We start from the raw sequence: 26,683 nt of genomic DNA, 5'->3' as shown, positions 1-26,683 counted from the left end.
GTTATACAACCCTAATCAGTACAACAATTATTTGATTCCTAAACCAGTACAACAATTATTTGATTAAAAAAGAAGAAGAAAAGCTTCTTTCCAAAAAGAAGAAAAAAAAAAACCAGAAATAATTAAGAAAGAAATATAAGGAAAATCTGAAGAATAAGAAAAGGCATAAAATGACATTCTGACGGTCCAATCCCGCGCGTGTAAAACACTCTGACTCCGTCATTTTCTTTCAAAGAGAAAAGAGAGTTGATTGAAGAGAAAGTAACGCGAAAAAGGGTTACGGAGAGAGTAAATGGTCCCACGCGCCGTTTGGGAAAGTGATCGGACTTTCCCAAAACCCAAGCAAAAAAAGGAGGCTCCAGTATTCAGAGTACTAGAATCGCAGAGAACAGAAAAACATGCCGACTGTGAAGAAGGATGGATAATAGCCCCAAAATCCAATTCTCCGTTTAACTCGGCGCTGACTCGCCGCCGTCGACTCAGTTGACTCTTCCGTACTATTTATTCATTCATCGATGGCTGCTCCGGAGGAGAAGCAAATCGAAGACCAAATGTCGTACCCGATTCTGCTGGCGGAGCGGGTGCGGTCCGCCGTGGACGACGCCGAGTCGTTCAAGTCCGAGTGCTCCGAGGTCGGCAAGCAGGTCGACCGCCTCTCCCAAATGCTCCGCACCGTGGTCCGGTTCTCCACAACGGCGCCGTTTCTCTACGAGCGCCCAATCCGGCGGATAATCGCCGACGTCTGCAAGAATCTCGAGCGAGCCCTAACCCTCGTCCGCAAGTGCAAGCGCCAGAGCGTCCTACGACGTGTCGTAACCATCACCAGCGCCACCGATTTCCGCAAGCTCTCGAACATTCTCGACTCTTCGCTCGGCGACATGAAGTGGCTGTTGAGTATATTCGACCCGGATTCCGCCAGCAACGGAATCGTGCTTTCGCTGCCGCCGATTGCCAGCAACGACCCGATTCTCGCGTGGGTCTGGTCCTTTATCGCCACCATCCAAATGGGCCAGTTACCGGATCGGGTCGAGGCCGCGGTCGAGCTCGCTTCGCTGGCCCAAGACAACGACCGCAACAAGAAGATTATTGTGGAAGAAGGTGGGCTCTTTCCGCTGCTGAAGCTATTAAAGGAGGAGTCTTCGCCGGAGGCTCAAATTGCGGCCACGACGGCGCTTTATAATCTGGCCAGTGACCAAGAGAGAGTCAGGGCTATTGTGAATGAGGATGGAGTGCCGATTATTGTGCAGGTTTTGCGAGACTCGCCGATGAGAGTTCAGACCAGGGGGGCGAGCTTGGTGGCGAGGATGGCTCAGCATGACAGTGTTGCACAAGATGAGTTTGCTAGAGCCAATGTGATCAGACCACTGGTGACATTGTTGTCCTTCGAGTCGTTTCTGGAGGATCCGAAGCTTCAGGCAGGTAAGCAGAGCATTCACACTGTGGTTAAGATTAATAAGGAGATGGAGAAGAGCTCATTAGGCGGTAAACCTGTTAGTAATTATGACAGCAATCAGCGGCGCACTTATACTAATTCGTTTTCGAGTTCTTCATATACATATTCGGAGGGGAGTAGTCGAGGGGGTCATAACCATAGGAAGGATAGGGAGAATGAGCAGCCTCTTGTTAAGCTTCAGATGAAAATTAGTTGTGCCGAGGCTTTGTGGATGCTTGCGAGAGGTAGTATATCTAATAGTAGGAGGATAACCGAGACCAAAGGCTTGCTTTGTTTGGCCAAATTGGTGGAGAAAGAACAGGGAGAGTTGCAATACAATTGTTTGATGACTATAATGGAGATAACAGATGCTGCTGAATCAAATGCTGACCTTAGACGAGCGGCTTTCAAGACAAATTCACCAGCAGCTAAGGCAGTTGTGGATCAACTCATAAGGCTGGTCAAGGAGGCAAATAGCCCTACATTGCAAATTCCTGCTATAAAAGCAATTGGTTCGTTGGCTAGGACATTCCCTGCTAGAGAGACCTGGGTCATCGAGCCACTAGTGACTCAGCTTGGCAGTAACGATATAGATGTGGCAACAGAGGCAGCAATTGCATTAGGGAAGTTTGCTTGCACAGAGAATTTTCTTCGTATTGAGCATTCAAAGACAATAGTCGAGTTCAATGCTATTCCTCCTTTAATGAGACTGCTAAGAGGCAATGAAAATTCACAGTTGCATGGTTTGCTTCTCCTTTGCTACCTTGCATTACATGCTGACAACACTGATGCTTTGGAACCAACTAGGGTGTTGACTGCCCTTGAAGGGGCAGACCGTGCTGTCAACTCCCAGCATCCCGAGTTAAGAGAGCTGGTGCAGAAGGCGATATATCACCTCAATCTGTATCACTCCGGAGGTCATTCTCAAAGGTTCACATATGTGCCTTGACTTCATAGTCGCAAGGAAGCAGTGTTTTTGTTCTAAGTATCTGTGCAGTAGTAGAATCAGGTTGAAACTTTTTCATATGTGGAAGAAAACAGGGCTAGAAGAAACATAGATGATTTATAAAAGAGATGCAATATTTAACCAAATTAATGTTTGTTTGGCAAAGCGTTGGTGCATGGTATGACCACCATTGATCATAACACCATTTTGGGTTTTGTGCTTTCTCTTGCAGAGCTGTTCCCTTTAGCATTGTTGTGTGAATGGTTCTCTGTGTTGAGCGGTAAATTCTATCCCCCTTATTTTTGTAGTAGAGCTGCACTGCAGTGAGGTTTAATCCCTACTGTCCTCTCAACCATGAAGGTTATGTTCCATGCATCAGAACTGGTACTGTACAACTTTTTTGTTCTGGAAACGAGTTGCATTACAATTTTCCCATTTCTCTCTGTTGGAGTCAGAGGCGTACATATAGTTGCTGATTTCTGTTAAATATATCCCAACTATCTTTTCAGTTTCTCTGTCGGAGCTTTATATTAGCATGTACTGATCAGCTAAAGCCTAGATCAGTACCTAAACAACTGAAATGATTACTTACTGTCTTGACATTTTCGCGTCGTTTTGATCAGCTAAGCCTAGATCTGTACCTAAACAATTGAAATGATTACTTACTGTCTTAACATTTTCGTGTGTTCTTGTTTTTTTATCTTGACAGCTAAAGTTGCGAGACTGAAATCATTTTTGCAGTTTCCAAATATGAACAAGATACTTTCTCACTTTATCCCAATAACAGTACTCTTGTAGCTCATAGTTCGTATATCAATAACATAGTGAAGCAGACTCAATAGTGACAGTCCAATTATAAAATACAACAAATGAACCAATATTCACATGTATGATGTTTGGAAGAAAAGTTTCTTATGTACTGTAAAGAAACAGAAAACTCAGCTATGTTACTTTTCAAGCAGGAATTCCAAACACAACAAACCCCATCGCAATAGTAGTAAGCACGTAGATGCAACAGCAATCCAAGGGCGCATACCCAGACGGAAAATAAGTTCCCACTCACGACCCATATAGTAAGCTACACCAAGTAAGAAGTGTAGAACAATTAGCTCATAAGGACCACCGTTGTATAACCATTCATCAACGGAAGCTGCTTTCCATATTGGGTAAAAGTGCAAACCTATAGCTGCAAAAGTAGGGATAATGGCACTAGAAATAATATTGTTTCCGTAAAGTAAAGATCCAGAAACAGGTTCACGAATACCATCAATATCTACCGGAGGTGCAGCAATGAAAGCAATAATAAATACAGATGTTGCAGTCAATAAAGTAGGGATCATCAAAACACCAAACCATCCAATGTAAAGACGGTTTTCAGTGCTGGTTATCCAATTACAAAAGTGACCCCATAGCAGGGAACTGAATTTTGGATACTTTATGGCCAATTGACCGATATTTTGCTCCATAAAAATCTGCGAGCCACCATATGCTGAGATCATTACGAATTACTCTTCCCAAAATATGGCATCATTTCAAAAGCCGTTCCAAACTTCCAATGCTAATGCTAAATTAAAAACTGCATATCAACTACAGTATCACTCCACCAATCAAGGCTAAAGTTGTACAAGAGTGTATATAAGTCGAAAACATTGAAGAAATATACAGATGAATAGAGTTCTCCATATCCAATATAAAACAAAGCTATCATTCACTCATCAAAATGAAGATATCTAAGCATCAAAGAGGCAGGGAATTGATGGGCTACCACGAACAAACCATAAGTAGTATAATTCAGGAAGATGAAGGTAAAGCACGCCAATTCTCCACTAAAAGCATGGCATTATACCGCGAAGTTGGTGAAAGCTGTTCACGAATTACATCCTTGATATGTATTGCTGCTCTTTCCCCAGCTCGGGTTGCAAGTTCCAAGTACACTAAAGCTGTAATCTTTTCACGCTCCTGAACAGATATATCATCCAAACCTCCATCAGTCATATACTCCACAGTACAAAAATATTTAATATAATAACAACATTATTATTTTTCTTTTTAAGTGAGTATAATTTATAACATTATACACCACATGGGAATTCTCTACACTCCTGTCCTCTTAAAAAAAAAAAAAGAGGCATTAAGAAAAAGAATCTTGAAGGTATTAAGACGATACTATCAGCATAGTGACGGTGCATGATTGCCATCATCATGCATGCCTGATGATACTATCCCAATCTTATCCTCCCAATTCTTTTGTTCTTTCTCTCCTTTTCTTCCCCTTCCGAGGGGAAAAGTATGTATATTTATCTTTTTGCATGCATTCTCTGATTAAATTACAAAAACAGCGCAAATATGATACATACCGAAAAGAGAGTGAGTCCATGCTCGTATTGAGCTTTACTATGGCCAAGATCAGCTGCCAACTTCATCCACTTTCTTGCTTGGCGATGATTCTGCACTAACCCTTCCCCATACTTGTAGCACAGCGATACATTATACATAGCACGCGCATAACCACGTTCTGCGGCTCTCAAATACCACCTGGCCTGATGATGAAAAGAAACTTCTCAAACGATAATTCTGAAAAATGAAATAATTTTAGTAGAGGAGCAGAGAGTGCCTGATACTACTCATACCGAACAGCTGATTTTTTGTAGGAAATCAACGTGCAACTGTATTGGTAAGTTGAAAATCAGATTTTCTGTCAAAACTAAAAGTTAAAACCAGCTACATAACACAAAACATAATGTTCAGCAGAAATTTAAGGGTTAGCTGGAGTGCCATCCCTCGTCCCCTATACTGTAATTTGGACTAAATTCCCCTAAATTAAGTTACTTAAAATTATAAACCCTTCATTTTGTGACTTTATAAAATCCAAAGTTTTGAATGAAATATATAAGAAAATATGAATATAAAATTTCATAGATAACTCAAGAGTAAAATTGGGATGATGTAGTAACATACCGCTTCTTTCATGTTACGATCTGCCCCACGTCCCTGATACAGACAAATTGCAAGTTGGTATTGAGCTCGGACATGGCCCTGAAAAGAAGCAAGATATAACCACTTTACAGCTTCCTTTGGATTTGGAGGTTCAACTGCACAGACAACAAATTTGATAAGCACAAAGTATAAAATTGAAGTATGAGGTTGAGCACTCCCCATTCAATAAAACCAACCAACATCCTGATGAAAGCAAATCCAACTCTAGTTCTGATAACATAACTTACACAGATTAAGGGAAAAAAAGAAGAAAAGGAAGTTGCTTTTCACTATTGCAGCAAAACTGTGCCCCAAACCAAATAAGAACTTCAACAGAAACATGAACGAATCCATCTGTAAAGTGCTTCTGTAGGCTTTGGCGATGGAAAATCCTAAAACTGTACTTAAAATCTGATCAAAGTTATGTACATAGATAGGGGAAGCCCCGTAAATTGTTACGGCAATTTAACAACTCTGAAACCCTTTTCCTCCCTAGCATTTTTAAAACCAAACAATAGAAAGAAATTTAGCCCTGCTGAGGACTGACTGTACTGTGTTTCTAGATGTTACCCTAATCATTAGAATCAACAGAACAACTTTCAACAACTCGCTCTTGCTCGATTTAATCCAAACTATGGCAGCTAAGTTTTCTAGGTGATAATCACACGACAATGTGGAACAATATGCATACTGATTGCTCAAGAAATCAAACTTTCCAACTAAGGCAAAACTAAGAAGGAGTAGTAATACCTTGCAAATACCACATTCCCAAATTGCCCTGCGCATTCCGGTCACCGGCCTCGGCAGCTTCCCGGTACAACCCAAACGCCTTATCCTTGTCGCCTCTCTCCCAGAATATGAGTCCGGCATCGACCATCGCCTTCGTGGACCCAAGCTCGGCAGCCTTCAAGAACATCTTGAGAGCATTGTTGACGTTAGGTTTGAAATCGCCGCGGCCGTGCTTGAACTGCTTCCCCCAAGTCAAGAACTTCGTGGCCTCCCTGGCCGGCCGGAGGGCCTCGCACCACGACCTGCAGACCAACGACGCCGTTTTGAGGCTGTGGTAGCTGAGAGAGGCCCCGATTTTGGCTACCAGTTCCTGAGGCAGATCCGAGAAATCATAGCGTGAGGAGGATGACGTGGACTCTGTACGGGTGCTGTGCTTCCAGAAGCTGCTCTTGTGGTGGCGGCTTCGTCCGCCGTTGGTTTTGAGTAAGGGCAAGGCCGTGAAACGAGAGCCGTCGGATCGAGCTGGGCATGTCGTCTGCTTGCTCATTCCGTTTAATCTGAGCGAGAGAATGAGAGAGATCGACTCTGTCTCTGTGAGAGAAAAAGAGTGAGCAACTACTTTTTATTTGCTTTTCGGATTTTGCGGACCGACAAAGCCGAAAAGACTTCTCTGTTTTTTTTCTTTTTTTCTTTTTGAAATTAGCCGAAAGACCTTCTCTTAGTTCGTTACGGATTTTGTTAAGTGTGTGTGGGCATTAGGTGAGAAGTTATTTATAGTGGGGAAATGGGCAAAACCTTGGAGCCCATTCTCAAAGCCCAAGCACTCTGGCAAGGTTCTAAAAAACGCTAGGCGCTAGTCGGGCGGTAGTTAGGGGCCTAACGCCCAGAGGCCTAGGGGGGAGCCTAGGCGGGGACTAGGCGGTTTTTTTATTTTTTAATTTACTTTTACTTTTATAACATATAATTGTATAAATAAATTAGTGTGCTTGTGATTTTTTTTTCTTTTGTTGAATTATCTCCACTTAATATCCAAGGAATTAATGATAAACATGTGTTGAGATTAATAGATATCCACGTGCATGACTCACCAATTTGAACACCAACTGCTTTTATATAATTTCTTTAAACAATATAATGATTTTATAATGTTGTTTTTGAAAAGATAAATATAAAGTCATTGTTGGGCAGCTGGGTGTATCAGCTAATCTAGAAAAGTAAGGAAATATGTGCCGCGGTGCTCTCTCTCTCTCTCTTCCCTCCTCCTCCCCGGTCCGATCTTCCAAAGAAGCTTTGCCGCTGATCTGAAAATTCATCCACATACAGCCCCATCAACGTTATTCAATTCTGCAGCGCTCCTAATGACGTTCCTCTCGCCCTCCTCCTCCTCGTCTCCTAAAGTTCTCTTTCCCCGATCCCGTCAACAGCGAAGCCAAAAGCGAAAGTCTACTCTTCCAAAGCACAACCCATCGATCTTCGTTGCTTTGATCAAGTCAGAGGATTGGGTTTTTAGTTGAGAGAATGAATCTTCATTGTTGAGTTTTGACAAGGATTAAAAGAAAAGAAAAAAAGGAAGCGCCTAGTCGTCCAGCGCCCAGCGCCTAGGCAGAGCGGCCTAGGCGGCCACTTTATTCCCAGCGCCCAGCTCGCTCGACTAGGAGAGAATCGAAACGGTATAGCTGCGCCTAGGCGGGGCTAGGCGCCGATTTTTAGAACCTTGCACTCTGGTATGAGAACAGCATGGAAGGTAACATGGCGGATAATTGTGGTTAAAATTTGAACATTATTGTTTTTTAGAAGAAAATTACGTAATACTAAGCAATTGAGATAGTTACAACACATACAATAAATTTAAATTTGCTCTGTATTAGAGATATGAGTAGTATGACCGTTTGGACTTTGGAGTTGATGAAAATTTACATTGTCATTTCATCTAAATATCTAGAAACTTAAATGAATTCTTTACGAAGATATGAGGTTTTCCTTTTATGTATCAATTTTTGATCATCTTGAACACAAAGTAAAAACTAGGTCTACATCTTCCTAGATGCAAAACACCTAATTTTTGTTTCAGAGATATAGTTTGTCAAATTTTTTGGTTTGACGGAAATCTTCTTCGAATACTAGGCAAGATGGTTGTGAGCCCTGGAAAAATGTATCGAGCTTAATGGAGATCGTACGTGAAATTATTCAACGATCTCGATAAATGTCAAGATGCTCGAGGAAATTTTCAGAATTTTTCATAAAGTAAAATCCTCAATCTAAGAGTTGTATAATAAAGTATACGACTCGACGAGTTCGTGAAAATTTTTGGGGAATTTTCCGGACACCCGAGCTATTTATAGCAATTTTTCGAAGTTATGGGATCTTAGAAAATATTTTAGAGAAATGGAATTTTCTGCTGTGCGATCGTGGCCGTCCAAGAGAGAGAGAGAGAGAGAGTTGGGAGCTCTGACCCAGACGCCACCTCGACCCGAGAAGGAAACCCGACCAGAGGGACGCCGTCCGGCCACCCCACGACTGTGCGTGGCCACCAACAGCTTCGTCTCGTCGTCGCCGTCACGCCTGTGGCTTTTGACCTCCCATGCATCGGACGAGGAGGGAGACTCGACCGTGTGACAAATTGTTTAGTGATTCAAGGATTATCACCTCAAAAATATTGGTAGCTTCCGCTATGTTTTGCAAAAAAAAATTCAAACAAAATGCCTAGCGGTCCTCTAGAATGTAAACTGAGTGTTTGGTTTATGTTTTAGAGACTCGCGGCACTGTAACGAGTTTAGGCTGGTGAGGTGCAGCTTGAGGCATTACAGAAGGGTTGGTGATGAACTGAGGGTGTCAACATGATCTACCTAGCCAGCTGCTAAATACCTTATCTACAGTTGCATTCGAGGCCGGGACAAGCCAAGAAGAGCCGGAAAAGTCGTCAGTAATGAAGAATACGGCGGAACAGAGATGAACCCAGAAACGAAATCGTCAAAACGTAATCCAATTTAAAAACTAGTTACATAAACGTGTAGGGGAAGGCGAGAGGAGGAACTTCCATACCGAATGCGGCCCAAGCTGTGGCCGGAAATTGCATAAACTCTCCAGAGCAGTCGCTGCTTCTCATGAGGACTCAAAGTTTGTCGTTCACGTACCTTTCCCCTTTTACTTTTACCTCATACTGGGATCCCAAATATATATTTACTGGTTTCAAACCTAGTCATGGTAGAGTTCCTGTAGAGCAGCGAGGACGAAAGCTCACCCCTACAACAGTTTGGATGCAGGTACTGTGCACTGGTAATGGGACAATAGCAGACGGAGCTGGGTGTGCAGAACAAATTCGGTACATTACCTTTCTATTCCTTGAACTTCATATTCCGAGACTTATGAACAGTCAACTGTGTGCCAAATCTAGTCACACTCTTGTTCCTTGAAGTTCGTACCATTTGTGTGAACACTAATTCCAAGATTTAGACGAATGAAACGAATTTTCACCTCAAAAGTATTTGTAGCTTCCACTGTGTTTTTACAAAAAGTTTTCAAACAAAAGGTCTAGCGGTTCTCTAAAATGTAAATCGAGCGTTCGGTTTATGTTTTAAAGACTCGCGACACTGTAACGTGCTTAAGCTGGTGAGGTGCAGCTTGGGGCGTTACAATGGCAATGTGAGCTATGTTAGATCCCATAAAAAGGGTAATCCAACATATGATCTTTTAAATTAGATTTCTGATAATGCGTTAAATATGAATTATCAATAACCAGAGATACTAAAAACATAAAGATTTTGACACCCCCGCCGAAGAGCAAATTATTCCTTGGTGCCCATAGCAGAGCGTTCAACTCCACACTTTTATGGCCAAAGCATGTTGTTTAGCAACTCAAAAGTGTTGAAGCTTTGTAAAATAGTTTTAACTTTTAAGGCATCTGAGTTTCCAACTCCCCCTCATATCTAACTCCATTGTAAGCAAAGGAAACTAAAGCAAAGCTATATACTACATGAGCCAACAGTAATTTCTCTCTCTAATTTATGATCAAAGATTTGGAATAACATGGGAGCCAGACAAACTTGCCGATGGAGGCTCCGCCACGCCTAACAGGCAGAACTACATAACTACGATTACGACTGGGCATTTTGTCTGGTTCGGTGCCGCCCAAACCCACTAACCAAAAGAAGTGGTTGCGACTTGCCATTCAAGAAACGTTGGATGAGTTCATTATATGAACATTTGTTAGCGTGGTGTCTACACAATTAGTTAATCGAACGACTTTCAATTTCGTAATTTAAATATTTAATGAGAAAACCCTGTGCCTCTACTGTACAAGATTTTGCCAGTTTGGGACAGAGGATATGTCATCATCATCATCATCATTATAAAGTACCAGTAATCCCAGCTATAAATTCACTCTGGCCCCTCCTCACCACATACGAGCCAATCACAAAGGTCTCTTTGGTTTTCAATGGCACATTTTAATCCCGGTGGATCTGACTGCCATTCAGTTCGTTCTAAGCAGCAATCATAACGGAGCAAAAGCAGCACTACAAGTTATCAGTTTCGAGGAAAAAGATTGCTTACACAATGGAGCAGCCCCCACAAAAAGATCACTTTGAGCTTTCTATTCATTTTTTGACAGACACCAGCTAGCATACAGATCAAAAGCTGTTCATAACTTGATCTCAGATCGGAAAACTTAAGAACCCAAAAACTTGGATTAGGGTTTATCCTATTTTGTCAACACTTTATATGGCATTTCAAAAGATGACATGTCGTAAAAAAAAAAATTCACCATTGAATATCATTGCTCCGAAATACCATATGTAGCAAAATCTAGTGTAAAACTTGGATGCAAGTTGAATTTCCTGAAGACTCGACTAATCACAGTGCAGTAGTATTACTCGGTGGCTAGGTTAAGTAAACATGTGGCAAGTTATTTGACCAAAACTAGTTAAATGTAACGTGGTTCCAACACTACCACCAAATCCAGTTTTGATGATCCCTTTGGCATATTCTATCATAATCCCCACTTAACAATTCCTTAAACAAAGCACATAAACCAAACCTAAGCTTAATGTATAGCCTGCTAGGATTTGCATACAATTTCGCTCCCTCCATGTGGTCTCTCTCCAATAATGGAATCGGTTTAGCAAAAGACTTGATTATATAATAATTAAGAAAACTAATCCAATCCCAAATCAAAATGGATTAAACCAAGTAACATTTGCTGTCTCTGCCAGACGTTGCAACCCTATTGTTCTTGCAGAGAGACAGACTATACATAATTACTGATCCCAAGAAGCCATTGTTTAATTGGGGAACCCTCTGCATTAGGTGAACCACCCTTTGCCACTTACTTTTCCATAAACATTCCATATTCTAATCCAAAGAGATTCAAACTTTAAAAATCAACTTAGCTAGATAAGTGGGATTCTCAATTATTGGTGGTCTGCAAATAAAAACTTGAAGCTCTAGTGGAAAAAAAATAAAATAAAAACTTGAAGCTATGAAAGTGCAAAATGAGGACCGTTCAAAACTCACATTGGATTCCAATCTCAATCCACATGTGGTTTGTCCTCACCCACAATTTGAATTGATAGAGCTTCAATATACCGAGAACCTTCTCTTTCCCACTATGACAACAGTCCGAGGTGGGTGGGGGGTCATTCCATGGCGTGTGGGACATTGATTGATTCATAGACCCAACTCATTCCAAGTCTGAATTTGGATGATGGCAGAGATCCAAAAAGTCATCTGGGTCTTTAGAGTTTAAGGGTTATGAACCTGATGTGGGGCTTTTTAGTCTTGTGAGTCTTTGGTCATGGAAGTACATGGTAAAACAGAGGGAAACAGAGCAACCTTATCTTGCAATTTTAACCAAATTAAAAACGATTTGTTTACCCTCTTTATTGAGCTTGACAACTTTTGGATGCTTGCCAAGATTCTTGACTTGGATTTGTCATACATAGGCAATCCGCATGGCTATGAACAGTTTAAAGGAAGACATGAGTCACAGTTTGAAAAATAAGAGAGAATTGCAAGAGTGAAAGAAACAGAGCAGAGCAAAGCAATAGTAGCAGGAATGAGCAATTTTATTTAGTTATGATAATTAGCTATACATAATTATCTTCTCCTCCTCCTAGTTAACTGGCCAGTACAGATTAACATTCTAAAGATACTGAGAAACAGAGAGAGAGAAAAAATTCAAAACGAAGTAAAAACAAATCAGACTGATGAAAGTGCGCCTAAAAATTAAAGCTTTGAAAATATCAATTAGCCCTCTCGACATGGCGGCGTATGAAGACGCTTTCTAAGTCGGGAGGGGTGAAGAACTCTCTAACACTACCGTAGTTACATTTCGAAGCAGCCGCCGGCTTCCTTTTCCTCGGCGGAGGCGGACACGTCAGCCTGATAGGAATTCTCGCCTCCGCAGCGGTCGGAGTCGTCGAACCACACTCTTCTTCTTCTTCCACGTCACCGCCGCCGTGGTTTGCTTCGGTGATGTCCGCCACCGGGTTGGCAATGGTGTATATCGGCTTTAACGGAGCCCGCAACGGAATTCCGGCTATAACCCATTTCTGGGGGTCGGAATCCAAGCCTAACTCGCCAGAAAAGCCCATCTCTTTGTTTGACTCCAAACTCAGTGAAGCCGCTAATATAGCAGAGAATAAGAGAATCGAATAAATAAAGGATGGATCACAAAGATGTTTTCTTTTGGTAAAGGGATGGGGAATTTTTGAAGGAAGAGAAGCTGGCGAATAAAAATGAAAGCAGTAGGAAAGAGAGATGGAGAAAGAGAGAGAGGGAAAAAGGGAGGGCTTTAAGAGGTTTGGTTGGTGTTGCAGAGTTTTGGGTGAAAAAAAATTTAAAGGGGAAGAGAAAGAAAGAGTTGGATGGTTCTGTTCATTATTATTTGTACCAATGGCTCACTCAATCTCAGAGAAAGAATGAAAGGGAAAGAAAGAACCCGAGGAAAGTCTCGTGACCTAAGCAAAGCAGAGGAGGAGGGAAGAGGGGAGTGAAATAAATATGGAGGAAGAAGTAAGAACATGAGGAGGGAAAGGGGTGCCCGTGGAAACAGCTGACCGCGGTCCGCGGACGGTGAGGCACTGGCCCACAATCACATGGACTGCGGGGTCCACGTGGAACAGGCGTGAGGTTCACGCGCTGAGGAGGTTGGGTGAGCCATTGGCAGGATTTTGGCGCCAAATTTTGGGAGGGGGTCTGGGGTTCATCACCAGTCTTCAAATATTATTCCCCTTCCGACTTTCCTTTTCTATAGGGTGAGGCCGTGAGGGGGTTCTCTTGTTTTAGTTGTTTATATCGGGGTTGTTTTAGGGTTGTTCTGTAATAAAATTTCATAGTCGAAAGTCATTAGATTAATTCATTGTGTGCGGTATGCAGTAAAAAATAATTAATATAATAACTTTGATTTTAAAGTAATGATTTTAATATTTAGGAGCATGAATCATTATCGTTGAATTAATTTGAGGTTTTTGTTCTTATCATGATTTTCAATGATGTTGAAAATGTGATAATGGAATTTAAGACTTTGAAGTATGGTACACGTCCTATTTACTACGTTTATTTTGGATAAATTTACTCATTCATTATGGTTATGACTTGTCACCCGTAGAATGTCGTATGATCATGATATGTATTGAACCAATTAAATTTATCCGTCCATTTGTTCAAGCACGGTTATCATAGTTGAACAATTATTTTAGATGCATGTATAATTCAGTAAAGCAACAAGCATGATATGATGGGAAGAAATAGTAATTATTGAAAAGAAATCAAACGTTATACTTATCTTGCCTATCTCATGTCAAATCAAATGATTATTCTTCGATCTTCTTGTATGTTTCTAACTTAGAATCAAAATGAAAGGAAAAAATCATCTCGCTTTAAATGACAGTACGTATTTTGTTAAGTTGTTTGATCAACAATATTTTCAATCATCATATAAAAAATCGCCACGTGAATAAGTTTTTTTGTTGTTGTTGTTTTAAATAAGTATTTCAATACTTTTATTACTAGCATATGTGGTATGTGGTATGTTGTTCTAATAATTTACATTCATGTTGTCTTTTTATAAGAATTTCACCATTTTTTTATTGCTATTACTGCTAGTTTTGTAATTTTTATTGCAAATTTGTGGATAATATTGGCGGTAGGAGGCGCACAGAGCTAGAAAGTGGCTATTACATGATTTACATCTCAATGGCTGCCTCTGCGTGGCTCCCAAAACCTAGCCGCCTCTGTGTGGTGCTCCAACCATGGAGACCTACGCTGGTCTTCTCTCTAAGTGGGAGTTCCCTCTCCACATCTTGCTGATGCTTCTCAACCCTCCAACGCCTCCAACGTCGACGTTTCTCAACGACAACCCATCCATGCCAAGGGTTGGGTGCTTTCACTGCAAGCACATCTCGCCAGAACGATCTCGACTCGACGAGAACAGCAAGCAAGGAGGAAACTGTAGATGACTTGATCGTTGAATTAGATTCTTGGCAACTAAAATGGGGCAGTCTTGGTTGGGTTACACAATGAAGAGAATGAGAGATCTGTTGATCTCGAAGGAGGCAGTCTGGCAAGCAACGGCTAGGCAGCTTTGGCAGAAGAATGCAATCTCGATATGTCTTGAAGGAAGGGATGCTTGGGTGCGGCGGAGATCCAACTCAACACCACCCGTCCTCCACCTCCTGATGGCTGCTGATTGGCGAGCATTGCTAGGGTTGTAGATTGAGGTTGGGATTGGAAAGCAGGTTCGCCCCAGCCGCAGACGCGTTTCCAGTGCCTAGAGATGGAAGGCAACAGGCGACGCTGATGTGCCCCCGATCTGAGGGGTTCAATGACGGTGGCCGCGATCGGGAGAGCTTCAAGAGACCGGGTGCCCAAATCATCGTCGCCCTTAAGTCTTTTGTACTTGGCCTATTTACTATGTCGTATTGTTATCATAGTCTATAGGCTTGCTTTTTCATTAAGTGAGTAGTGTGTGTCTACATTTATATACCACTGTGGTACCCCCAAGGTTTCAGATTTCGGTTTCGGTTTCGGTTTCGATACTTCAAATTTAAGGAAATTTCGGAGAAAGTTTCGATATCGGTGGAAATTTTGGTTAAAAATAAAGAAATCAAATTAATTGCATTTATAAAATAATATTTTTGAATGAAACTTTTACATAGGCTAAACTAACCTATAATAAACCTATTTATAATGTAACATCTCTAAAATTATATATTTATAATATAATTATGATATTTTATATGGACGAGTAATTAACTAGTACTGTAGTAGGTTGCTAAACTACTGTTTTTATCTATGTGTATTGATAATGTGTTGTATATTGATAATGTAAATATGATTTACTTTTTTTAATAATTAGAAAATTACAAGGGGGTGGGGTGGGGCGGGGCACGTAAAACCAAAACTCTGTGAATGAAAATGAACAAGTACAACAAAAGGAATATAAAAGCTACTATGATGTGGTTCGATCTAACTGGTTGAACTGCTTTCATTTAGTATCATACAATACTGCTCCCAAGTACATGAATTTTGGAAATGATTTTCGTACTTCATCACATGATTATTGTATGTGTACGTGTTGTTCCCTTTCCACATGCAATCCATATATCGGATATTGTGGAATTACGTAATATGATGTTACAATGTATGAAACATACAATATTTGAGACGAAGTAAAAAGGAAATCATGTTATGGTTGGAGCATTCAACTTTGTAGCAGATAAAAACAAAAAAGTTTTTTGTTGTATTCAACTTGATTGCAAAAAAAAAAATCAAAATTTCATATTTTCTCTATAAAAGTATGAAATAAAAATTCATTGTAGGTGACATAAAAATTTAACAGAAATTTTAGAGAAATTTCAGACAAAATTTCGGTGTGAATTTTTAAATATATATTGTGTGTGTAGATATTTCAGAAATTAAGGATTTCGTGGAAATGTACGGAAAATTTCGGGAAATTTCTGACGGAAATGATATAGCATATGAATTTCGTTTCGGTACTTCAAAATTACGGAAATTTCGACGGAAATTTCGGAGAAATTTAAAACCTTGGGTACCCCCACAACCTCTTGTCTGTTTGTTAATGGTAGCGGATGGATATATAATGACTTGCTTAAGTAATGACAATTATTCATGGATTAGTTCAAACAAAATCAAAAAAATGAAAGAATGAGTGTGGATTACAAATTAAGAAGTGTGAATTTCATTCTCCTTAATAACTTACTTATGTATTTAGGGATGACAAAAATCCTCAGCGGGTCTCCATTGGATACCAGCCCCTAATGGGGGGAGAATTCAAAGACAACTATATATGGAGATGGGGATCCTCAATCCCTGCTATCTAAGATTGGGGATGGAGCGGGAATGATATTGTGTCCATCCCCAAACCTGCCCCAATAGTATATACATATATTTAATTTATATATATATATATATATTATATTAATTTATTTTTATAATATAAAACACAAATATATACATTTACTACTTGTCTACTTTACTTTAATGGCTAGGCTTTTACAATATAAAAGGCACCATATAAACTCTAACTTCACAAACAACAACCCAACCGTTCCAACACAAAGAGATGTCTCTTGCTTTTGCTCTCGCGAACCCTAGCGGCACCGTTATCAGTGTCGAGCACATTGCGCGCAATCTCAGTTGTGGTTCTACCGTTTGCAATCACCGAAAACGATCGCATGTGTTGACCTCTCTTTTCTGATGCATTCCTGATGGGTACGGATCTGCCATGGCAGATCTCTTTTGGCTTAGAACCGGCCATGAAGAGGGCGGCTAAAAGGTGGCCTTTGGTTCCGATGTGGTGAATCTCGGAAGGACTAGTGACTAGTTATAATGGATGGCGGCGCTTGTCTGGATTGTGAGGTCATTGGCTGGTTTCTGCTATAGTGGGTGATGTGGTCGCCGTCAGGGATCTATCTATTCTGGTCTTGGTCCCTCAAATTTTGGATTTGGGCATTCAGACTCTGGGTTGTGATGCTGATGGTGGTGTTTCAGGGAGGCAGAAGGTGCATGAAGTGGTGGTCGGTCGGGGCATAGGCGACAGCGGCTTTCAATGGCAATATGCTACAGCATAAGGGTGCCCGACTTTAGGTGTCCAGATCAGATCACCCTTTCAAGATTTTGGGTTGCTTCTGGGCCCAGTTCGACCTTCTGTTGGGCCAGACCTCTCTATGGGTTTGGATTTGGGACTCAGGTGATTTTGGGCATGAGTTTTTTCTTTCTTTTATGCTATTTTTATATGTTATGGTCTATTGATTTTAATTTTAGGTGGATTGAGCCTTTCTAGATTCTATAAAAAGTCTCGGTATAATTACGTTGTGAGTACCACAATTGCATGCATTGGCAAGCAGTGTCCCTTATGCTGGGTCCAGTCTAGTTTTGTTTGGTCTGCTAATCTTCTGCATACTCAGATCGCAAGTTTTGATTGCTAGGTCTACAATTCTCAAGGTCATGACAATGGTTCTTTTGTTGGTAATTATCTTGTGGATGGTGAAGATTTACCTTCAAAATTTTCTAGTGTATATAGAAAAGTTTCAGAATTGAGCTTTATTGTACAAGAACAAGTGGTTGATGTAGTACATCTTCTAGTTAGTTTTACTTTAGTTTTAAGATCTAGGCTTTTATGGCCTTTGTACGCTCCCCATTAGGATACCCTTCTAAGCTATTTCAATCGCTAATCAATGAACTTTTCTTTTCGGAAAAACAACTCAATTCCTATCGCTCTCTCTCTCTCTCTTTTTGACTTTTACACTTACTGAATTATAATTTATGAATTTAATCATGTTTTAATTTTATTTGTTGTAGATTTTAATTTAAAAAAATACAATATGAGAAAAAAATTATTTTATTTATTAAATTCTTATTGGAGATTTGAGGCGGGTCTGGAGGCCTAATCCTAATTGGGACCGGGACAAAAAATCTCCAATATATTTTAATTGAGATTGGGGCCGGAATGGGGGTAGAGAGTGACCCTAGAAATGGAGATGGCATTCCAAACCGCCCCATTGCATCCCTATACATATTGTTTTCTTACTAATTAGATTGGTCAGCTTGCCTACCTAATATCTACTTCGTAAAATAACAATTTCTTTTTCCATTTCATATCATACAGATGTTTTCTTCGACAGACATCTATCTATCTTTTGGTGGAATCCACGCTAAAATTCCAATCATTCTCTCTGGTCCTTGCTCATACCCATTGTAAGCGATTTCTTCGTTTACTACACCAAGTAAATCAAAAATCATGTAGACAAGACATAAAAATGAAGAATCACATTCCTCATCCATAAATAATATTGAATGAGTAGGCAAGAAACCCTATGAATTCAACCGGAAGATCAGTAGATCGAGTTGACCCATTACCCATATTAATGACAAGATAACTCAAAACTCTAACCAACAACCCCGTTACGTTCAAGTTAAGTTAGTCGATCATTAAAGATCATAAAATACTAGGACAGATTCTTTACCACAGTCCTTTATATGTGATACTGGTGATAGGACTATAGGGGGTGAAGTAATAATAATAATTAATAAGTGAAACTCACTGAATCACACATCAATCTACATCGACCAATTAATGAGTGAAACTCACTGAATCACACGTCAATCTAGTGAATCTACATCGACCTCATTAAAGCTAAACCAATCTGTACTTCTTTTGAAGAAAAACCTTTCAAAAATACAAGATTTTTCTAACAATATAAACGGAGACGAAAAACCTTTCAATTCCAAAAATACATGAAATTCCTAAACAAGAGCTTAGAAAAATAATGAGCCATCAAGACTATATGTCTATTATTTAGTGACATTGTTTTTTTTTTTTGTTTTTTTTTTTTGAGAGAATTGTCAACCTGTTGCATTGATCAGCGAAATTACACATAATGACTCATCCCTGTGGGACTGTCAAAAGAGTCACTACCTAAGTAATTCAACATTTTTAAAGATCATGACGCTCAGCCAAAACTACCCTAAAACATCCATGAGAATCAAAGGGGCACAGATGCTACGGACATATTTAGCGATATATTCTCAGAGAGACCCTATGAACTCATTTCCCAGAGTAGATGGAGTCCTTACAATATAATAATAGTAAAAGATAAATAAAATCCAAGCCCAGACCTAAACAAGAAACCCTAGCAGAAGAAAGCCCAATAGAGTACCAAGCCCAGCTGGAATTGATGAGGCCACCCATCCACTTGGGCACCCCATCCATCAGCCGCCAACCACCAATCTGCCTCCCTTCAACGATAGCGCTCGAAAATATTTGACCCAGCAGCCCACCGCAACCTTCGCCGTAGTCAACCTCAGTCCAAGGTAGTTGACATCGCCAACGTCGTTGCAAACCTCGACCACCATCAACAGAAATCTAGAACTCACCCTAGGCCACCGCCCAGAGCACCAGTCTGCACCCCAGCTGATCGCAGGCCCCAGATCTTCTTGCTCAGGCAGCACTAAGCGTCGAGACCCCAAGACAGGCACCGATCCAGATAGCCCAGGATCACAACCCAACGCCACTACCTCGCACCACCCAGGATAACCATCCATCGCTACTGCCAAAGCAGACGACCCCGAACAAGAAAACAAGAAGCATTTTGGGAAGTCGACAGCGAAGAACCCCGCCACGTTCAATCTCCCGTTGACTAGATGAGAGGGAAATCTCATCTCCTCCAGTCCAATTTGCAAAGCCGCCGCCAGGAGGCCACAACCTCCACCCACCTCTCAGAGAGAGTAACCTAAACATTTTTTAGTTATGAATAAAATGAAAGTTGGTATATTTAGTGACATTGTTAGATGAACTTCAAAGTCCGATTTTCTTCTTTCTCCAAAAAAAAAAAAAAAAAAGGTCCGATTTTCTTCCATCAAATAAAGAAAAGAAAGTCATCTAGAATCAACTCACAATACTCAATAGCCCATATTCATGACAGTGATAACTGATAACTCAGTTACTCCCAACAACACCAGATAAATATGTCATTATGATCTTTACCATACTCCCTTACTTATGAAAAGACTGGACGGATTGAAGTAATAAGTGAGACTCATTGAACCAGACACATCAAGCACATATGGTTAAACACAATCAATATCCAGAAAACAAGCTGCCTGAGGAAAATATAGGAAAGCAAAAGTAAAGAAGAAAACGAAAAGAAAAAACACAAGTACTCGCTAGTTTTCCAATTTCCATATTCGATGCTTTCAGTCTTCATTAAAGTCACACATTGTTCATCGTGGGACAGATCAAGATCTGTGTAGGTAGATGAAGTTGTCAGTGTTCCCATTCCCCAATGCTTTCACACCTTTATACATTGCCACACACAAATAGTACTCCCACAGAAAAGAGGAAAGTTATAGTGATAGTGCAACTGTGCAATCAAATATAGCCAGACTGGGTAGGTTAGGTTCATATATACGTCAGGAAAAAAAAGAAAAAAAAGTGCAGGGTCCCAAAGGTCCCGAATGGGTTTGGACTTTGGAGGATAAATCGTATATTTACCAAAAAAGAGGAAAAGTTCATGGACCCAATTATCACAGAAAGGAAATAAAGGCTTTTGTAAAGCCACACACATCACAATTGGTCACATCTAGGCTCTAGCTTAAAGTTGGGAACTTAGTCACTTCTGCAATTTACATTAGAGGCTGGAAGCCAGTGTTATAAATAGAGATGATGAAGTATGTAAGAGGTGGAAGTAATTTTGGACAGAATGTAAAAACAACGTAGACAGTTTTGCAATGTATACATTGAACAGCTTGGAAAAGCTGGACATACGGGGAAACTTTATTTTCAAGATCTTTTACATCCTTGAATAGCCTCTGTCATCCTCATATTGCTCCATGAACTCATTGTTGAACTTCTTGAAACTGTCCATGATAGCAGGCATGTCTTCCTCAGCTGGTAAGATGGTTGTCCTCAAGTGGAAGACCCTACATGAAACATAATTTCCACGCTCATCATTTTGATATTTCTGTTGCAGTACAGTGTATTACACAAGTATTATGCATCATACTCTCAAACTGAGAAACGAGGATCATTAAAAATAATTACCCATCTTTCTGTCCAAACCCTGAACCAGGAACAGTGGAAATGCCTGTGGCTTCCAAGAGCTTGAGACAGTAGAAAACATCAGGAACTTTTCCAGCACTTTTAGCGGCCTGTATTGCTCTTGGTGGCAAGCGTATTTGAGGGAATGAGTACATGGCACCTATAACCAATATTCTCACCTGTTGCTTAGCATGAACAACCAATTGTAAGAACCTGTATTATTTACTTTACAAATATTTTTACCTTCTGTGAAATTACAAACTACGTTTCTGCAGCTGTTAAATCCATCAGTCATTAACTGTGCTCTTCTCCTCAGAGATTCAAGGATCCCTTTGCTGCCAAGTGAGCAATGTAGGCACCATTAGTTACAGCTTCAAGAAGACATATCTTGACACCATTCACCACTAATATTCCAGATATCAAATGGGTGAAGACATAAGTTTTCTTTTTACAAGGGAGACCAATAATAACATTTTGATTCTTTATAACAAACTATGGGAATAAAGTATTTTTCTTTTTGTCATAATCTATAATAATTTTCGGAAGGTTCTCATGCACATTGTAACTTTACACGAGACTTGTGATAAAAGCTGTGTGAGAAAGCTTAGCACCTACCCTTTTAGTGACTAGCATTGATTATGGAAAAGCAGAAATTTCTACAGTTCATTTTGCATTTAATTCAAAAGTTATTCACTTGTACTATTAGAAGGCATACCTTTCCCTAACAAACTGCTCATATGAAATATCTCCAGGTTTGGGAGGGTTGACCATAAGGCCCATCTGTAGATAGACGGTAAATATTTCAAATGAGATAAATAGTTTTGGTCAGAGAGATGCGTGTCAACTTCCACATAGAAAAACACAACATGACGTATTTGCTCACTCACAAATATTTGTGCAGGAACATTTGGACTGAGTGACACTGATGCAACCTTATATATCTCATCAACCGTCTGAGCATCATGTCAAAACATAAATAAACGTAAGAATTGCTAGTTTAAATACTGAAGCTGAATTGAAAAATCACAGTGATGCTTGATTTCAATCTATTTACAGAAACCAGAACATGGCCAGATGTTTTGAAAAGGAACTAGGGAAAGCATCAAGCAAAAATTACACTACTTTACCATGCCAACGGAAACTAGCTCAATTCTTTCTATATAAACCGACATATTTTAACTGGAAATAAGACGCTTTGAGTTGATCAAAATCTTGACCCTGTTGCATATCCCTTCCCTTCCTTTCATAAACTTTATATCACATTGAGTATTTTTTCGTTTAAAGTCTAAATCCTACATGTATCTGAAAGATCACATTACTTTACCTTTCTATATAATTAAGAATAACTTATGGAGAAACGAACCTGTGGAGGAATATTTGTCATCTCAAAGTATCCACCACGCTGTCCACATTCACCCCAATATCCTTTGGACACAGTGTGGAAAGAAACAAGCTGGAGTTCCTTGCTTATGAATGGTCCCATACCCATCAACACCTTCCATTGTCATCAGAAATTAAAGAAGTGGTATTAGCTTAAGCTGAAACTATAGGCAAAGGTTCATACAGACAATTCTAATAGATCAGTAATATTCACCTTTCTAGCACTAATAAAGGGGCGCTCATCCTGGTATACATTCTGCTGATAAACTTCATCACCAAGCAAGACCAGGTTTTCTTGGATACAGAAGTTTATTATCTCTCTTAAATTAGCTTCACTAAGACACTGACCAGTAGGGTTACCAGGGTTTATAATCACCATTGCTCTCACCTGACCATATTTCATAAAAATTAGTTGGTAGTACAAACATTCACTGAAAGCCATCACAGTTATTGAATATTATTTATGAGAAGCATTGATTAACACCATATTCAACAGAAAACAGGCCACACATAAACAGTCATGGGGTAAAGCGGTGAATATTGGAGAGGAAATATTTCCCTATTAAAGGGTCTTTCAAGTGTCAATTCAGATTGTGCTCCCCCACCCCTATTCAATCGTTGCTCTAGTTTACTCTTAGTATTAAAACAAATCACAACATTCTCCCATAAACAAGCTAGAGAAAAGGCATACTAACAGTAATTCCTTTGGAGCGAGCCATTATAACTGACTGGCGAAGATCAGTAACATCGAGACCCCAGTTCGCAGTTTCTTCCAGGTAATACGGAACAAGGGAACCACCAAATAGAGATATTGCAGCTGAGTAAAGCGGGTACTGTGGAACTGGAACCAGAACCTGACGGTACACAAAATTAAGCATATATATTTGGATATAGCATTGGGATCATAAAAACAACCTGAAGTAAGCAAGGAGAGAAAAGAATGAATGAAAATGGAATATCTCTGTAAAGTAATCTATGATCTGCGAAAAAAATATGTAATATATCTATTACCCCATCCCCTTGACCACGGATAACAGCATTTAAGATCTGCATTACACCTTTACTGGCACCATCAGTGAGAAATATGAGTTCTGGGTCACTGACATTGGGGCAAAAAGAAGCAATAAGCACTAGAAGTTTACCACCAAGTGAACACATTATCACTCAAAAATAAAGGTAAAAGGATTTCTATCTGGCCATCATCACCTTGGATAACCATCACGTTTTTCAATGAACTCTGCCACTTCCTTCCTTATTGCAGGAATACCTCGAGAATCACTGTAAGCACCTAGATGTGAAGGAAATTGTATCAATTTTCAACTCATTAATAAAGTTGTCAATTTTTGACAATCATATGGAACTTCTTCTCAGCCATAGTTTCCCTATTCAAGATAATGAGGATGAAGCAATCCCATGGTTATAAAAATTGATACATATACAAACAATAACAAGTCAGATGGAAGTCTGTTTTGGACAGAAAATATCCACGAGCCCAAGAACTATTAATGAGATAAAACATATATCCACGTTTAAAAAACAAAAAATGTTTCGATTTAACATGACTTGTTCAGATGATCCGAAATTGGTGATCAGGATGCTACATATATTGGTACCGCTAGAGAAGAAACCTTGGAGAAGCAAAGGAAGCAGAAAAGTAAAAAACAAAAATTGAATTTGACAGAATCACAATCAATGGATATATGGCTTGCCAAAACTTAAGATGGCAGCACTTGCCAGTGAGTGTGCGACTGTGCATGTATGGTGGGATTTGAGGTAGTTTGAGTACAATCTATAAAGAATAATTATTCAGTACATTTTGAGTTGTCCAACCCTTTTCACGTAATAACATAACATGAAAGGCAGGTAGGGTGAATACCTAGACCACCAGAAGTAACTGAGAGGTAATGTTTAGCTCTTGAAATTGCATCAGCAGGAAAAAGCAGTCCTACATTGGGGTCATCTAATAAAAATGGAGCTTGGCATAGAGCAACCACCTGTAACAGAACATTTACTTGGTCAGACAAGTTGTATAGGTATGAATAAAGTTAACAACTCAAACAATTCAATCTGAAAAGCAGTGATGGACCTGCCGAGGAAAAGTTAGAGGCTTCTGTCCGAGAGCATGAGGATTCCCAACATTTGTGAAAATGATCTGCAGACAAGAAACCGAAATAATGAGACAGTAAAAGTGGGAATCACTAGCAAAATAGCCAAGTCTTCCGGGACTATTCATCCACTTAAGTCTGTGTCTCCGATCACAAATCCATATGTTCAATTAGAAGCATTGCATGCAGACCCATTTTCCAAGGGTGCAAGCCAAGAACAACTAAATTACCAAACAAAAGAACCAAACAGAACTGGTATTTATACCTTCTTTCCTTCCTTCTGAAGCTCAGAAGCTCGAAGATACAACTCGCCTCTAACAGCATACTGAACCTTCTTCACGTTCTCATTCAGTGACTCATAGTCCAATGCCTTCGGTGGCATGATTGCTAACAGGTTTCAATTTCGATGACAAGGGTAAGGCAACAGATTTATGTACTCAGTTCCTAACCTGACTAATTTAGAGGAGGTTATGGAAATGACGGTGATTTAAGACCAGATAGATCAACAGGGAAACAAGAAGTAAAGATGACGATTTGAATTTGAATATTGACCCATTCATCACAGACTCAAATCCATCAACTCATCAATTATTTTACTGACTTCTATGCGGCCACTGTCTTTTTGTCACTATGTGTCAATAAGTGGAAGATGACAGCAGTCATTTGAGCCAAAAAATTCAGATTTAAACTATTAAACTAATAAACTGCATAATCATTCTGATTATATGCAATAAATTACCCAATTAAAAAAAAGGATCACACTTGCAATTCTGACGCTCATTCTTAACACCTAAACTACAGGAATATGAGCAAGCGCAGTCACATATATCATCTATGAAATCCTAAACAAGATTGGCCAAAAGAAAGCTTTTAAGAGATACTCAATTACCCAATAAATAACCCCAGATGATAAAAAGTTAAAATCCCAACAGATTTAGAAAAGATATGATCTTTCGTTCAAAACTGCCTGAACAAAGAAATCCAAACTGAACAAACAAATGAAAATGAACTAGGAGGCAACAAACACAAATCTTAACCAAGAAAACAAACCCATTGATAAGCGCAACACATGGATATGAAAAAGGTCACCGACAAACAAAATTTATAAGCAAAATGCAATCTCAGATAAGCCATGACATAGCTACCTGTGAACTAGAAGAGCTGGGTACTCTGAGGAAAGGGGTGGCAGAGTAAGCCAGGTGGGTTCTGGACTGGTACGCACAAGTTGGGAATGTTAAAGAGTGACGTATAAATATGAAGGCATATTATGTGGCACTACATGAACTGACCGCGAATGGCAGAAGCAGAGCCACTGAAAATTTATAAATGGATTATTGGTAGTTTCCCCGTATTGAGCCAAGAGATAAAGATCGGTGCAGAAATGTGGTGCAGCTTAAAACTATGAGTCATTGGTAGATAACGAGGGGCATTTGGCCTTTCGGGTTCATCTTCGTTTTTTGACACATTGTGCAATGGTCACTTTCACTATGTAGGTAGTATAGATTCTACAATGGAGTGGTGCATATTTCTTGCTTGGTTTCAATCCTTGATGGATTTTGTTATCTTCGATTAATTTGCTTCTCATAATTGTAAAAAGTTTTGAATGAAGATATAAGTCTCCGTTGGTTGGTTTGCGGAATACATTTCTTGGAGAAGTCTATTTTTTTCATTTTTCTACATTCAAAATCAAAATTTAGTAATTGGTGAAATACTGAAATAACAAGAAAAAAATCTATATTAGAAAAGAAAATATAATCTTTAACTGGAATATATATATATATATATTTTTTTTTTTTATTATCGAAAATAGGTTAGCCATTTCATTAAATTTCAACAAACCGGTACAAAAATGAAACACCTCTATGAGGTCGACAAAAAGAATCGTTCCTTAGAATCTTAAAAAACCCTATTCTAATAGAATAGCATTCCCGAAAGTCTTGAGTGTACCTTTTAGGAAATTCACGCACCATTATTTTAACAAAAACCAGAAACTTCGAAGCACAACTTCGACGCTTGAACAATTGAGAAATATACGAGGGATTGGCAAGACCCCCGCC

At 39.6% G+C, this 26,683-nt stretch overlaps 4 protein-coding genes across 7 annotated transcripts; 1 reads left to right on the top strand and 3 right to left on the bottom strand.

Annotated features, from left to right (window-relative positions):
• Positions 1-334: 334 nt before the first annotated feature.
• Positions 335-2,889, top strand: LOC112196933. Its single transcript, XM_024337414.2, has one exon. It carries the CDS (start codon positions 516-518, stop codon positions 2,379-2,381), a length of 1,866 nt encoding a protein of 621 aa, XP_024193182.1. The 5' UTR covers positions 335-515; the 3' UTR covers positions 2,382-2,889.
• A 740-nt stretch (positions 2,890-3,629) lies between these two features.
• On the bottom strand, positions 3,630-6,753 carry LOC112196934 (F-box protein At1g70590). 2 transcript variants are annotated; one of them, XM_024337415.2, is made up of 5 exons: positions 6,105-6,753; positions 5,337-5,470; positions 5,009-5,044; positions 4,736-4,918; positions 3,630-4,337 (listed from the first exon to the last, which is right to left on the bottom strand). In XM_024337415.2, the coding sequence occupies exons 1-5, from the start codon at positions 6,628-6,630 to the stop codon at positions 4,170-4,172; spliced, it is 1,047 nt and encodes a 348-aa protein (XP_024193183.1). In that variant the 5' UTR covers positions 6,631-6,753; the 3' UTR covers positions 3,630-4,169. The 2 variants fall into 2 exon arrangements, with proteins under 2 accessions (XP_024193183.1, XP_040373884.1); XM_040517950.1 differs by lacking the exon at positions 5,009-5,044 and having other exon boundaries at positions 6,105-6,744.
• Positions 6,754-12,127: 5,374 nt separating this feature from the next.
• Positions 12,128-13,061, bottom strand: LOC112197992 (cyclin-dependent protein kinase inhibitor SMR6). Its single transcript, XM_024338975.2, has one exon. The coding sequence runs from the start codon at positions 12,671-12,673 to the stop codon at positions 12,323-12,325; it is 351 nt and encodes a 116-aa protein (XP_024194743.1). The 5' UTR covers positions 12,674-13,061; the 3' UTR covers positions 12,128-12,322.
• A 7,554-nt stretch (positions 13,062-20,615) lies between these two features.
• On the bottom strand, positions 20,616-25,979 carry LOC112197874 (glutamate--glyoxylate aminotransferase 2). 3 transcript variants are annotated; one of them, XM_024338799.2, is made up of 14 exons: positions 25,772-25,979; positions 24,892-25,079; positions 24,608-24,673; positions 24,398-24,515; positions 23,728-23,809; positions 23,533-23,620; positions 23,217-23,375; positions 22,736-22,909; positions 22,505-22,636; positions 22,029-22,094; positions 21,857-21,921; positions 21,385-21,476; positions 21,145-21,301; positions 20,616-21,023 (listed from the first exon to the last, which is right to left on the bottom strand). In XM_024338799.2, the coding sequence occupies exons 2-14, from the start codon at positions 25,006-25,008 to the stop codon at positions 20,894-20,896; spliced, it is 1,446 nt and encodes a 481-aa protein (XP_024194567.1). In that variant the 5' UTR covers positions 25,009-25,079; positions 25,772-25,979; the 3' UTR covers positions 20,616-20,893. The 3 variants fall into 3 exon arrangements, with proteins under 3 accessions (XP_024194567.1, XP_024194565.1, XP_024194568.1); XM_024338797.2 differs by having other exon boundaries at positions 24,892-25,075; XM_024338800.2 differs by having other exon boundaries at positions 24,892-25,013.
• Positions 25,980-26,683: the final 704 nt, after the last annotated feature.

Source organism: Rosa chinensis, chromosome 4, assembly GCF_002994745.2.
Source record: "Rosa chinensis cultivar Old Blush chromosome 4, RchiOBHm-V2, whole genome shotgun sequence".
NCBI lineage: Eukaryota > Viridiplantae > Streptophyta > Magnoliopsida > Rosales > Rosaceae > Rosa > Rosa chinensis.
The sequence above is the reverse complement of the archived record's forward strand: the minus strand, read 5'-3'. Positions and strand labels throughout refer to the sequence as shown.

Excerpts from the sequence above, each read along its gene's own strand:
- LOC112197992 (XM_024338975.2), bottom strand. The coding sequence starts at position 12,673 with ATGGGCTTTTCTGGCGAGTTAGGCTTGGATTCCGACCCCCAGAAATGG.
- LOC112196934 (XM_024337415.2), bottom strand. The coding sequence starts at position 6,630 with ATGAGCAAGCAGACGACATGCCCAGCTCGATCCGACGGCTCTCGTTTC. Across the intron at positions 5,471-6,104 it reads GGGAATGTGGTATTTGCAAG|TTGAACCTCCAAATCCAAAG; the intron begins GTATTACTACTC and ends TTGTCTGTGCAG. Across the intron at positions 4,919-5,008 it reads TACAAAAAATCAGCTGTTCG|GCCAGGTGGTATTTGAGAGC; the intron begins GTATGAGTAGTA and ends TTTCATCATCAG.
- LOC112197874 (XM_024338799.2), bottom strand. The coding sequence starts at position 25,008 with ATGCCACCGAAGGCATTGGACTATGAGTCACTGAATGAGAACGTGAAG. Across the intron at positions 23,810-24,397 it reads AGTTACTTCTGGTGGTCTAG|GTGCTTACAGTGATTCTCGA; the intron begins GTATTCACCCTA and ends CTTCACATCTAG. Across the intron at positions 22,095-22,504 it reads TGACAAATATTCCTCCACAG|ACGGTTGATGAGATATATAA; the intron begins GTTCGTTTCTCC and ends CATGATGCTCAG.
- LOC112196933 (XM_024337414.2), top strand. The coding sequence starts at position 516 with ATGGCTGCTCCGGAGGAGAAGCAAATCGAAGACCAAATGTCGTACCCG.